Consider the following 14,696-nt stretch of genomic DNA (forward strand, 5'->3'; position numbering starts at 1 on the left):
TTCAGTTGTAGAGCACTTTCCTAGCATGCCTGAGGCCTGGCGTTGACTCCTCAGTACTCAGTAAATAAACAATAGTAAAGTAAGACAGTTGATAGGGAACTATGCACAGGTCCCATAAAGGGATGGAGAGAACATTAAATATGGATTTATTGTGGCTATTTGGTGGCACTAAAATTGCTTCCTAGTTCTTGGAAGGAAAAACAATAAGGAGTGGTACTAACAATGGGAGCAGTTGTGTGTGTGTGTGTGTCTGTGTGTCTGTGTGTCTGTGTGTATGTATGTGTGTGTGTCTGTGTGTGTCTGTGTATGACTGTGTGTCTGTGTGTGTATGTGTGTGTGTCTATGTGTGTCTGTGTCTGTGTGTGTGTGTGTCTGTGTTTGTATGTCTGTATGTGTGTGTGTCTGTGTGTGTGTGTGTATGTGTGTGTGTGTGTGTGTGACGTAAGTGCAGGTGCCCTTAGGAGGCCGGAAGAGGATGTTGGTTCCCCTGGAGCTGGAGTTACAGGCAATTGTGAGATGTGTGTGTTGAGAACCAAATTTGGGTCCTCTGTCAAAGCATCAAGCTCCCTTAACCGCTGAGCCACCTCTCCAGCCCTGAGAGTAATTTTGGTAGAAAGCTGTAGCATTCCTGTTATCCAGAGTATTGACTGAACCTGAATGTGAGACAGAGACTGTGCTGAGGTCCTCAAGTTCTCTAGTCCCAGTGGTGATTCTGAGCTGGTGGTGGTGCTGCCAACCAGAAGAGGTGCTCTGGGCATGCCCAGCTCTGCCACGTAGAAGCCTGACCCAAGTCACATCACCCAGACTCCTGGGGCCTCCACACCCCTATCTCACACAGGATCACTGTGACTGTTAAATACATAGAACAGTGCCTGGAACATAATACACTTTCTTAAATTTTAGCTACTCTTTTTTAAAATACAAAAATATTTCGTGTATGTGTGTATTTGTGACACTATGCTGGGGCAAGTGTGTGGAGGTCTCAAGACAGCTTCTGGGAGTTGGTTCTTCTACCATGTGGACACTGGGGATCAAACTCAGGTCGTCAGGCTTGTCAGCAGGTACCCAGTTCTCTGCAGCTTTTCCACTTCCTGGAGCTCCATCCTGCCATCCTGTCCATGCCCCAGTCTGTACACCCACTGGCTGTTTCCTCTGCTTTCTCATTACTGCGGCTCCACAGGTTTGTGTGTGAGGGTGCATATGTACATGTCTGTCTGTACATGTGGGTGGTCCGGGGACAACCTTGGGTGTCATCCTTATGTCTTGAGGCAGTCTCTCACTGTTCTAGAGCTTAACATGTAGGCTAGGCTGACTGACTAGCCAGTGAGCCCCAGGAACCTGTTTGTCCCCAACTCCCCAGTGCTGGATTATAAGTACATACTACCATGCCAGATTTTTTGTGATTTTGATTATTATTATTTTTGTTATTTTGTTAGCCATCTTTCCAGCCCTCTTGATTTTTTAAAGTTTATTTATTTATTGTTTATTTTCTGTGTATGAGTGTTTTGTCTACAGGCATGGCTGTGTACCACATGCACACCTGGTGCCTGCAGAGGCCAGATGAGAATATCAGATCCTCTGGAATTGGAGTTACAGGTGCTTGGGGACCACCATGTAGGTCTGGGAGTTGAACCTAGGCCCTCTGGAAGAGCAGCCATGCTCTCCACCTCTGAGTCATCTCTGCAGCCCCACAGGTTATTTTTTAAACACAGGACCGAATTCAGGTCTTCATGCTTGCAGGACACGCACATTAACAACCGAACCATCGCCTGAGCCCTCCACAGGGTTTGTAATTGTGTTTTTGTGTCTTTCCCTCACTCACGGTCATGGTTCTGGACATCAGGATCAGTAAAAATCTATTTACTCCGGCATGATCTTGCTGCCCAATATGTTTGTTTGTGAATAAATGGTGTGAGACAACCTCAGGCACTACTGTGGGTGATATTTGAGAAATTAGTACAGTTTGACAAAAGACACACAATACAGACTGATGGTTCCAGGTTCCTTACAAGTTTGAGGTGACAGGAAGGAGTTCCTTTTATAAACTGAAAACCATGCATTGTAAAGGCACTGAGTTATGTGACAGAGAGGTGGTAGAGTCTTGGGGACTGGTTTTTGTTGTTGTTGTTTTTGGGTTTTTTTGGCTTGAGGTCTGGCTCTGCATCTGCAGGAGGTTGTGTCTCCAGGCATGGTAGATGAACATGTGCTTGAATTCCCTCAACAGCAACACGGAAGCGTTTACTGGAAGACTGGGGCCAGCCTGGCGCTGTCAAGCCTATCACCAGCTTTCCCATTACACCAGCAGTTGCAGGTGAAGATGCTTGTGAATCTAATCAACTTCTGCAAAACCTGCAGAGGCACCCCTATGTCCAGTGAACCCTGAAATCTGAGGCTTGTCTGCATTGTCATGAGTGTGAGAAGGTGGAAGGTGGTCTGCCCAGCCCTCAGGCTGAAGTCTCCTTGGGGTTGCCCAGGGGTGCAGATGACCCCCTCATTAATAAGTCCCTTCCTTCACAGAACAGCTGTGGGCCCCTTGGCGATGCTGGGAGGTGGGGCCTCCAGTTTCCCTTTCCTCTCTAAAGCTCTAGCCAAACCTGCACTGTGGTGCTGCTGTTGCCCACTGCCTTGTCTCCTGTAGCCTGATGTGCCCAGGAGTCTTTAACAGAGATCATCCAGCCTCAGGCTTTCTGGAGAGACCGCACTGGTGCCACAGAGGGCCTGTCCACAGGGTCTTCCTGATATGATGGCCAGTGTGATTACCAGCCCCAGGGTTTCCTGTAGTCAGTGGTAGAAGGGAAGCTTGGACTCTGCTGTTCTTTCCAGGACTGCTTCTCCATCAGCAACTGCCCGATATGGATGGACTCCAGTACCACAGCCCAGTGCCGCCAGCTGGAGGCTGCTGTGGGTGGGGCCTGGGCGCTCAGCGGCCTCACAGGGTCCCGGGCCTATGAGGTAGGTAACACGCATGTCATGATGGGGAGGAGGCTCTCGGAGGATGTAGTGGGCAGCTAGCCAAGGGGGAGGGCACGAGGGACGACAACGACATGACACAGGGGAAGGCGGGGGGGGGGGGGGGAGGGGGGGGGGGCAGGGATCATCTGAAGTGATGCTAGTGTCGTTCCCTGAAGCCAGGTTGGAACATGTTGGCCCTGGGTTCTGGTCCAGGCTGTCCTTTCTCATTAGCAGGCAATGGCAAGGTCCTTGCATGTAGTCCCAGGCCAGGGCTTGGGTATGAGCGCGGCTGCATGGCTCACTGGAGCTGCTGTGTGTGGGAGGGGTGTGCTGCCTCAGACTCATGGTCTGAGACCTCCTGATAGCAATGAAGCTGAAAGGAGGCAGAGTCCAGCAGACTCATTTTGGTTGTGAGCCTAGCCCTTAACAGCTGAACTATCCCTCCAGCCAAGTAGACTTAAATCAAGGGGCCCCAAGGCTTTAGACACTGTCCCAGAGTTCGTTGTGATTGGCTATCTTGGGTCACATGACCGTGGCTTAAGTAGGGGGGATGGAGGTCCAGAGATTGCTCAGCAGGTCAGAGTTCATACAGCATTTGCAGAGGTTTAGTTCCCAGGACATCAGGTGACTAGCACCTGCATGTAACCCCAGCTCCAGGGTATTGGACACCCACTTTTGGTCTCTTGGGCATCTACATGGACACACACACACACACACACACACATACACATTTTATTTACGTGAGGAAGGCGCACATATAACTCCCTTTATTTTTTTCACTGTCCTGGATTTTGCTCAGTAGACCAGGCTGGCCTTCAACTCACAGAGATGCGCCTCCCTCTGCCTCCAGAGTGCTGGGACTAAAGGCATGCACCACCACCACCCGGCTAAAGCAAAACATTTTTAAAACCTAGTTAGAACACTAGGAATATGGTTTCCACAAGGAGAATACCTGAGCCCCTGCTTCTGGTCTCATGGAACTGGGAAGGGGGCCCTGTGGTTAACAACACTGGCTGCTCTTGCAGAGGACCTGGGTTCGGTTCCCAGCCCCTATATGACAGCTCATAACTACCTGTGGCTCCAGCTCCCAGGTGATCTTATTCCCTCTTCTGATCTCTGTTCTGGCACACATGGTGCACAGACACACACTCAGACACAGACCCATATACATGAACTACACGGATAAATATATTTTAAGGACAGTTATAGGGCTTGTCACAGAGCTAATTAACGAGTAAGACACCCCCCAGGAAGCTGAGGTTACTGCCCTGTCTGTGGGTGCATAGGGATTGCTGACTGCCCAAGAGCTCATTTACCAAGAACATTTTCAGGACTCAAAGGCCAAAATATACCATCTCCCGTGTTCAGCTGGTAACAAGCATTTCTAGATTTGGGGGTCTCTCAAAGCTATTGGTATTCTACGCCATACCCAGGTCATGCTATGCTAACCTCACTTTAAGATTATTCTGTGTAGGATCTGAGTGTCTAAGAATCTGTGGTCTTTTTTCCCCCCAGCGCTTTACAGGGAACCAGATAGCAAAGCTTTTCCAGCAAAACCCCAAGGCCTACGCACACTCCGAGGTGGGTGAGCCTTCATGTTCCATCAGAGTGACACTTCAGTCCTTTTTGTCACACTCACCTCAACACAAACACATCTTACATCATTGGCTAATGCCTTGGTGAGTAGGTGATAAGTGATTCAGAGTGGGGGCTGAGATGGCTCAGTGGGTTGAGTGCTTGCCTCCAAGCCTGACCCCCTGAGTTCGATCCCCATGACCTACAGGGTGGAAGGAGAGAACCAACTCCTGAAAGCTGCCCTCTGACCTCCATATATGTGCCATGATGTGTGTGTACCTCTCACACATGATAAACAAATACAGTAAAACAAATTACAAGTAAAGGCAAAAGAACCCTGTATCTTTTCTACTTTTAGGTACACAGAGGGCACTGTGCCACGCTTGTCTATAGTAGCCCAGGAGCCACAGGCTGCACCATACAGCCTAGGTGTGTTCGAGGCTAGCCTGTCTAGATTTGAATAAACATACTGGATGGTGTTTGCACAATGATAAAATTGCTTAGGATGTTCTTCCTTTCTTCTTCCCTCCTTTCTTTCAAAATTATCCCATTTACTTATTTGTGTGTATGGGTATGTATGTGGAGGTCAGGGGACAACTATGGGAGTTGGTTCTCTCCTTACACGACCTGGGGCCCAAAGACGGAACTCAAGTCATTGGGCTTGGTAGCAAGTGCCCTAGCCTGCTGGGCCATCTGCTGGCCCTCCTTCCTTATTTTTTCCTTTCTTTTCTTTTTGGCAGCAGCATTTAACTATGTAGTGCAGGTTATCCTGGAAGGCTTGATCCTCCTGCCTCGGATTCCTGAGTGCTGGAATTACCGGTGTGCCCCACCATGCTTGGCTCCTTGCTGTAGTTAATTTTCTTCTTGTTGTGACAAAATAACCAATAAAAGCAACAAAGAGAAGGAAGAGTTTGCTTTGGCCCACAGGTTGAGGGTGCAAATCCACTACGGCAGGGAAGCTGAAGCGTCAGGAGCTTGAGGCAGCTGGTCACATGGTATCCCTAGTCGGAAAGCAGAGAGAAGGATGGGGAGGTGGCTCAGACATTCAGAGCACTGGCTGCTCTTGCAGAGGACCTGGGTTTAGTTCCCAGCATCCACATGGCATCTGTCACTCCAGTTCCAGGAGATTTGACTTCCTCTCCTGGCCTCTGTGAGCACCAGGCACACATGGGGTGCACAGTATATACGCGTGCAGACAAATGCTCACACACATAAAGTAAAAATAAACCTTAAAGAAAGCACAGAGAGATGAGTGCTGATGCTCACCTCACCTTTCCCTTCTCTTCAGTCCAAAGCCCCAGCTCTTGGACAGTGCTACCGACACATTGAGTGGGTCGGTCAGGGTTAACAGGGACTATCTTGAAGCTCAATTCCCACAGTCAACTGCGTATTGTGCTTTTGTACCTGTTTGGCAAATCCATAAGAGTTATAGACATTTATTCTTTTTACTTACTTATTTACCTTTTTTTTTGAGACTGTCTCTCTCATGTAGCCTAGGTTGTTCTCAAACTCTCTATGAAGCTAAGGATAACCTCGAACTCCTCATCCTCCTTCCTCCACCATCCAAATTACAGCTAAAATTACAAGTGTGCCCCACCACATGCAGCATTTTGTGTTTTGTTTTGATTATGGTTTGGCATGTAACCTAGTCTAGCTTTGAACTCACTATGTAGACCGGGTTGGCTTCAAACCCCTGCCTCAGCCTCAAGTGCTAAGATTACAGGGCTATACCACTATACCTGGCTGCAATTTATTATTTAATGATTCAAGTTCCAGATTACTTTGCAGCATTAGCCCTTGAGGAATGAAAACCCTCCTTAAGTTATATGTATGGAATCAAGGCATATGTCCCAATGGGAACTAGAGGTGATGGCTCTCTTCTCAAGTCTAGAAACCCTGGGTGGGAAGGTGGCTTTAAAGATTCTCAGGCTGGTGTTTACAGTCCATCAGTGATTCTCTTGGGGTAGGACTGGGTGTTGTAGCTTCTGGGGGCGGGGGTCAGTTTGTCTTTAAACTCGTGGTAGCCTTGACAGTCTTGGCTCATTCTGTGTTCTGTGGCCACATGTCCACTTCCCTGTGACCAAATGCCAAAGACACAGAAAAGGAGTGAGGAATAGAGGGTGTATGAATGAGTTCCAGATGGAAAACCAGCCTCCCTAAGTGTGGCATGTTCACAGGGCTTTGGCCTTCGTTGTTCCAATCATGATGATTTTGTGGCTTAAACCAGTACTGCCCAGAACTCTGGCTGCTTCTGAATGGATACTTCGTCTCTGTCAGTACCTGCCGAAGTTCCAGCTTCTGTTTTCTGTGTGTGTGTGTGTGTGTGTGTGTGTGTGTGTGTGTGTGTACGCTCAAGATGTGTTCTGTAGCTTAGGGTGTATGGAAGCAAGTCCTCTCTCACCCTGCATCCTTCTTTTCCAGAGGATTTCCTTGGTCAGTAACTTTGCTGCTTCCCTGTTCCTGGGAGGGTACTCGCCCATCGACTACAGTGATGGTAAGTCTTCAGAGCATGGAGGGACGCTTGTTCACATGCAGGGTGGCCATGGGGATTGCAAGTGCCTCATCCAGCCTGGGTGGGTGCCAGTCAGGCAGTTATATCTCATCATTTCCCAAGAAAGAAGGAATCTTCTGTTGTGTAACAAGTGTCCCCATCACTTCCTGGCTGAAGATGGCAAATGTTAAGTTCTCACTTAGTACCTGAATATCCCTCAGTCTGGAATGTGGCACTAGCTCAACTGGGTGGTCGTGGTTCAAGATCACTCACAAGGTAGGCAAACTGGCAGCCAGGGCTGCAGGGAGGGAGGGGATGGAGAGGGGGAGGGGGCAATGAGAGAAGGGCCAAGAAGAAGCTATAGTTGCTCCTTGCTGATCTTGGAAGTGACGGAGTCCTTTCAGTTCCATCCTTCTGATCACAGGGGCCAGCCTGGGACGGGGTTGGGGGTCACCTCGCAGGGTGTGGGCACCTGAGGCGAGAATCATCAGGGATCATCTTGGGATGGTCCTACATTGTTTTGCTCATGTTTGGCAAATTTATGAGAATTGTGTTTATTTATTATTTAGTCTAATTTTATTCTGTGAGATACGGTCTCTTGTAGTCTAGGCTGGCTTTAAGCTTACAATGAAGCTGTGGATTACCTGAACTCCTGACCTCTGCCTTCTAATTTCTGGGGTAACAGTGTGTACTGCCATACTCAGCATTTGGGATTTTGTTTTGATTTTAGGGTTTTAAAAAATAAGTATACTTTATTTGATTGTGTGTGTGTGTGTGTGTGTGTGTGTGTGTGTGTGTGTGCAGTTGCCCTTGGAGGCTGGAGGCATCGGCCCCCTCAGGAGCTGGAGCTGTAGGAGGCTATGAGGCACCTGATGTGGGTACTGGAAACCAGTTGGGTCTTCTACAAAAGTAGGACAAGCCGTTGACGTATCTTAAATAGTCTTATAATAAAAACCAGAGCCAGAAAGATCAGAGAAGCAGAGCAGCCACAGCCACCACCTCCTTCCTACCTCACCAACTCCTCAGCCTGACAGAGCCTTTTCAGGAGAGCAAAGTCCTGTCTCCCGCCTTTATTCCTTTCTCCACCCAGTCACGTCATTTCCTGTTTCAACCTCCCTAGTGCTCCGATTAAAGGTGTGCGTGCCCCCACTGCCTGGCTCTGTTTCTTTTTTAGACTGATTAATCTCATGTAGTCCAGTGTGGCCTTGAACTCACAGAAATCCAAACAGATCCCTGCCTCTGCCTTCTGAGTGCTGGGATTAAAGGTGTGAGCCACCACTGCCTGACCTCTATGGCTAACTCTGTGGCTAGCTCTGTCCTCTGATCTTCAGGCAAGCTTTATTTCCCAGATTACAAATAATATAGATCTATAAAAGCAATATATCACCACATAAGCTCTTAATCACTGAGCCATCTCACTAGCCTCTGGTTTTAGTTTTTATGAAACAGGATTTTGCTGTGTGCCTCAGGCTAGCCTTGAACTCGATATGTACAGCCCAGGCTGACTTCAAGCTCATAGCAATCCTCCTGCCTCTGCCTTGTGAGGTACTTTGATTACAAGTGTATGGCACTGTGCTCTGCTCAGAATTGTTAGCTTTTGGTATCGAGACTGATAAAATAGACATGATGCCAGCAGAGAGAAGAGCTAGGAGGAAGGTGCTGCAAGAACCCAAGGGTGAGTGTAAGAGGATCTTAGTCCGTTTTCTGTAGTTACTACAAAATTCCCGAGACCAGGTAATATACAAATAACGGAAGTTTATTTAGGGGCTGGTGACATCGTTCAGTTGGTAGAGTGCTTGCCTAGAATTTGTGAAGCCCTGGGCAATTCCTAGCCCCATGTAAAGCTGGATATAGTGGTGCATGCCTGTTATCCCAGCCCTTGGGGGTTGGAGAGGGGACAAGAGAAGTTCCAGACCGTGCTTGGCTACATATTAAGTTTGGAATCAGCCTTAAGAAGAAAAAGAAAAAGTGATTTCTTGATTTCAGGCACTTGAACCTGTTTGGCAGCTAGTGAGGCCTTCTCGTATCATGGTGTGTGGAAACAGCAAGTGTGCAGCTCAGATCTCTTTTAGAGAGAAGGCTCAGTGGTTAAGAGCATGCACTTATCTTGTGGAGAACCCAAGTTTAGTTCCCAGCACCCATGTCTGGTGACTCACAACCACTGAGACCTTCAGCTTTAGGGGATCCAACAGCCTCTTCAGGGCTCCTTGGGTGATTGCTGTCATATGCACATAACCACAGACAGACACATAAACACATTATTAAAAATAATAAATCTTGGGAGAGATGGTTCATTGGTTAAGAGCACTGGCTGATCTTCCAGAGGACCTGAGTTCAAGTCCCAGCACCTACATGGCAGCTCACAACTGTCTATAACTCCAGTTCCAGGGAATCCAACACCCTCACACAAAGTGTATTCAGGCAAAACACCAGTGCACATTAAATAAATCTTTAAAAGTATTAAAATACCATCATAAGGACCCCATTTTATGTGTCTTTTCCTGGAAAAGCCATGAGATTGGGAAATCTCTGAGGGCTGCCCTTTGTCAGGGCTGCCTCTGGATTCCTTGAAACCCATGAGACATGGGGAACAATTTCTGGTTAACATGTTGTTGATATGCCTGTACCTGGCAGGCCTCAGAACAGCAGATTTTCAGGCTCCCCATGTGACGGGAGTATGTGGAGAGCATTTGAGGAGGTGGCGACATGTTATACTTAGACGGGCCCTGTTACCCTCTGGTCCTTGAGTTCAAGACAAATGTGTTGCTTTCCCACTGTGATGAAATAGATCCAGCCACTGGAGAGGTGGCTCAGTGCTCCTGTGGAGGACCTGAGCTCAGTTTCCAGCACCCACACGACAGCTTACAACCATCTGTAACTCTAGTTTCAGGAAGCATATGACGTTCTTTTCTGGTTTCCACTGGCCCTGTGTGAATGTGTGTGCACAGACATACATGCAGGCAAACATTCATACACATAAAATACAAATAAATAAATCTTAAGCAAAAAACAAACAGAGACCCAGCCATACATTTACACTAGAGAATTAATTTTACCTGCCAATTTCACATATCTCCACCAAAGCCCCACACCTCCAGATGTTTTTTGTTTCCTTCCTTCCTTCCTTCCTTAGGTTCTGGAATGAATTTGTTGCAGATCCAGGACAAAGTCTGGTCCCAAGCTTGTCTTGGTGCCTGTGCCCCCCATTTGGAGGAGAAGCTCGGCTCACCGGTTCCTTCGTGCTCAGTTGTGGTAAGTCCTCTTTTTAGTGATGACTCCTGTGGGTACTGGCACTGCTGGTGGAGCCTACAGAGGTACACACACACACACACACACACACACACACACACACACACACACATTTGCACTTAAGCCTAAACTCAGCATTTGATTTTAGTCAGAATATCTGAATATCTGGATAAGGGGCTTGTACATGGCAGAGCTAGGTTCCCAAACTCTCTGAAGGGTTTCTGGGTCTCTGTACACCGACGGGTAAAAATGCACAGAGTGCTGAAATTATGGCCTGGTGTGGAAGCTTGCAGCAGTCAGGCTCTAGAATCCAGAAACACTAAGGATCTGACAGGCCCTGCCATCACATCGACTGAGGCTAAACCCTGTCTTTGCTCTCAAGCTTGCCTGCTCATGATTTATTGTTATTGTTTTGCTTTGTTTTGAGGCAGTTTCTATATAACCCTAGATGGCCTGGAACTTGTTATATAGACCAGGCTGGCCTAGAACACTTAGAGATCCACCTGCCCCTGACCCCCAGTGCTGAGGTTAAAGACATGCACCCCACACCTAGCTTGACCTGCCTCTGTTTAATCAGGGTTCCAATTTAGTTTCCCCATCTGGAGATAATACTGTCTATCTTAGAAGGCTCCCGTGCAGATGAAATGAGATATGGTATGTTGAAAGGATTTCAGGCTGGGCTGTGGTGGCGGTGCATGCCTTTAATCCCAGCACTCAGGAGGCAGAGCCAGGTGGATCTCTGTGAATTTGAGGCCAGCCTGGGCTACAGAGCGAGATCCAGGAAATGCACAAAGCTACACAGGGAAACCCTGTCTCAAAAAACAAAAACAAAAACAAAAAAAAAAGAAAAGAAAAGAAAGGATTTCATGTTCAGGTAGTGGTTGGACACACTGGTGAGTTAAGGGCACTTGACCCTGAGTGAGGTAGTACCCATTTGGAATGGATATGAACACCCAAGTGTGATCTGGTTGGCCGGCTCTGTTCTTGACTACACTGAAGAGATACAGGAGTAAAGAGAGTCCATGGTGTCTTTTGGTTCACATGCCGCATGTGTGAAGCCAGAACAATCAGAAAGAATCCCATATGGGACAGACAGCTGAGTGTGAAGGAAGGAGAAGGGGCTTCATGGCACTGGTTGTGGCCACCAGGAAGATGGGCTGTTGGAATGCTCAGGCATATCCACAGTTTTCAGATTCCCACTGACCTGTTACCATGGGCAGAATATCAGAGCCAAACCACTGTGACCCAAGGTGTGCTGTGAAGCCAGTGGGCAGAGCTGAAGTGTGAACAGTCCTGCCCAGAGAAGCCTACAGTGCAAGACACAAATGCATGGATGCCACAAGCCAGAAAGACAGAAAAGGCAAACAGAAAACCGGCGACTTCTGTATGAAGCAGCATTAGAAGGCCAGACAGTGGTGCGGGCGTTAGAAGAGCTTACCAAGGCATAAACAAAGGGAGAGTTAACTAAAACACAGAGGCCTGCTCACTGTCCAGAGAGAATCACACGGCCGAAAGACAGTGAGAGTTCATGTACAGCAGCCAGGGGGAATTAATCGACTTTAGCTCTTGTCCCATTTCGTAGGGTCCATATCAGTGTGGATGGGTGGATACCAAGTTGCCTTGCCGAGTAGCTAATTGAGTACAGCATACGTTGTTTTACTTGAGACTGGGGCATTTGTAACATGCCATGTTCATTAAGAATTAGGCTTTGACTGGGCTTTAATCCCAGGCAGAGACAAGTGGATCTCTGAGTTCCAGGCCAGCCTGATCTACAGACCAAGTTCCAGGACAGCCAGAGCTGCACAGAGAAACCCTGTCTCAAAAAACAAACAATAAAGAAGTTAGGCTTCAGTTATATATAAGATATCACGGGACACTAGGGGTCAAGACCCAAGTAAGTAGATGTGGCCTGATTGTTGAAGTGTGGGAAGTTTGCTTTTGTTTTGGTTTTTTGTCTGTGTACTGAGCCCCTGGAATGTTAACTGCCATCCATGGTCTTTTGTTTCATGAGAAATTGAGACCAACTCTTTGTATAAGGCTTTGTTTGCCCTACACAAAGAATGCATCTACGGGAATCTTTTCAGAGGCGAGTGTTGGAGGAACTGGAAAGAGCTGGTTCTGAAAAATGCATTTTTACTTACTGGCCATGCATCAAATGATGATGAGAAGTCAGTCCCTGTGGCTTTCATGCAGGTGTCACCCCTGCTGGAACCATACTTTCTCTGTTGGGGCTTCCCTGACTCACGTGTCCTGTGAGCATGGGGGCAGCCGTCATCAAAGAGGATGACAACCTGGGGTGAGCGCCTGCCTCCTGCTTGTCCCCAGGGAGACAGTCCTCAGGACCAGTCCCAGCTTTCAGAGGTTCCTCTGTGGCCTCAGCCTCAGTTGCCTTTGGGGTGCCTGGTGGGATGGTGGACTCTTAGGCCTCTTGCCCTTCTGTTTTCTCTAGTCTCCTGGGTCACTACTCTAAGTTAACCTGCATGCAGGCCCCATCATACCCTGGCTCCTGAGGCAACCTAGGTCAGACATTTATTTTCCCAGGGGATGGCTTGTTCTCAGGGAAACCCAAAATATTGCTGGATGGAACAAAATTTTCTTCCCATACACTGGGGGAAAGAATCTTTTAAAAAATGTGTTTCTTGCCAGGTGGTGGTGGTGGTGGTGGTGGTGGTGGTGGTGGTGGTGCACACCTTTAATCCCAGCACTAAGGAGGCAGAGGTAGGTGGATTTCTGAGTTCAAGGCCAGCCTGGTTTACAGAGTGAGTTCCAGGACAGCCAGGGCTACACAAAGAAACCTGTCTTAAGAAACAAAACAAAAATGTTTTTTGAGGCAATTTTATTGTGTAGCTCATGCTGGCCTAATGCTATGTAGTCCAGACTAGCCTTGAATTTATGGCCATCTTCCTGTCTCAGCTTCCTAGGTGTTGGAATTACAGGCATCAACCACCATGCCCTACCTTTTCTAACTTCTTTCTAAAGAGTATTTATCAGTTTGAGGAGAGATGGTCTCTGCTCTTGTTTTAAAGGGGTCCCCTGCCCTGGACTGTCATTTTTGGTTAATTTTCTTTTTTATTATTATTATTATTATTATTATTATTATTATTATTAAGACAGGGTCTCTGGGATCCCAGGCTGACCCAGAACTTGCTGTGTAGCTCAGGCTGACCCTAAACTTCTGACCTACTACTTCGATCTTCTGAGTGCTAAGATTACATGTACATCATCGTGCCTAGTTTAAATTTTTTTAAGATTTATTTATTTTGCATGTGAGAGTGGTTGCCTACATGTGTGTGTGTACAATACAGGCAGTGCCCACAGAGTTAGAAGATTCCCTGGAACTGGAGTTACAAGTGGTTGTGAGGCACCGTGTGGGTGCTGGAAACTAAACCCAGGTCTCTGCTGTAGCACTAAGTGCTTTTAACCACTGAGCCATCTCTCCAACTCCCTTGCTGTGTCTGATATTATGTGGAGCTGGGGATCAAATCCAGTGTTTTGTGGAGGCTAGTTGAGCATTCTGACAAATGAGCTACACCTCTAGTTTACCCCCTTTTCTTGAGACAGTCTCATGTGGTCCAGGCTGGTCTTGAGCTTGCTTTGTTTCCTTTAGAACATTCTTTGCACTTGCCTGCCTGCCTATTAGTCTGGTTGCTGGCCTGATAAACAAGCGAATGAGGCATTGGCTGTATCTATGAGCTTGCTTACCAATGTCCTGTTACTTTCTTTTCTTCAATGTTGTATCCAGAATTTGGTGTTCACAAAGTAGGTACAAGTTAGAGATTGCTATGTTCTAAATCCCCTCAACCTCAGACTCCTATGATCCTCGAGGTGACCTCAGGCCTGTGGTTCCAAACCTGTACTCCTTCTGCTGTGTGTGGCTAGAAAGGATGATGGAGCTCCAAGCTCTGCCACAGATGCCTGCAGCCTCCTCAAGGCCTGAGGTGTGGAAGATTCCTTCAGCTCCAGTGATCTGGAGCTAGTCTCCTGGGCTGTGATGTGCATGGCTGTGCTGAGCATGGTTGCCTCAGCAGAACATGGGTGCTCTTTCTCCTCAGGGAGCTATTTCTTCCTACTATGTCCAGCGCTACGGATTCCCTCCAGCATGCAAAGTGGTGGCCTTCACTGGGGACAATCCAGGTAAGTGCCTCAGGAGGAACTGCTCTCCAAGTGAGTATGGGTTGCTGGACTTCCCAACTTCCTTTTCCACAAATATGTAATTGAGATGGGGCCTTCCTCTGAAGGCCTGGATCTTACTATGTAGCACAGGCTCTCCTTAGATGCTCAGAATCTTCTCCCTGGGTATGGGGAATATGGATGTGAGCCACCACATCTGGTTCATACTGGACTTTTAAAGAATTTCACTCCATCTTCCTGTTCATGTCTCTCAGTGTGTACACATATGTGTGTGCAGGTGCATGTGCATGTGTAGACC

The 14,696-nt window shown here is 47.7% G+C and overlaps 1 protein-coding gene across 10 annotated transcripts in view; it reads left to right on the forward strand.

Annotated features, from left to right (window-relative positions):
• The window catches only part of Xylb (xylulokinase), a 36,637-nt gene that overhangs the window by 6,902 nt on the left and 15,039 nt on the right, over positions 1-14,696 (forward strand). For 8 of the 10 annotated variants that reach the window (XM_036194273.1, XM_036194279.1, XM_036194275.1 and 5 more), the window contains 6 exons: positions 2,225-2,311; positions 2,824-2,952; positions 4,468-4,533; positions 6,949-7,021; positions 10,152-10,270; positions 14,320-14,401. In XM_036194273.1, coding sequence (XP_036050166.1) covers positions 2,225-2,311; positions 2,824-2,952; positions 4,468-4,533; positions 6,949-7,021; positions 10,152-10,270; positions 14,320-14,401 — 556 coding nt within the window. Of the gene's footprint in view, positions 1-1,568; positions 1,597-1,694; positions 1,786-2,224; positions 2,312-2,823; positions 2,953-4,467; positions 4,534-6,948; positions 7,022-10,151; positions 10,271-14,319; positions 14,402-14,696 lie in introns of those variants that run through there. The other 2 variants (XM_036194281.1, XM_036194280.1) reach the window with 2 other exon arrangements.

This window comes from Onychomys torridus, chromosome 7 (genome assembly GCF_903995425.1).
Source record: "Onychomys torridus chromosome 7, mOncTor1.1, whole genome shotgun sequence".
In the NCBI taxonomy this organism is placed as follows: Eukaryota; Metazoa; Chordata; class Mammalia; order Rodentia; family Cricetidae; genus Onychomys; species Onychomys torridus.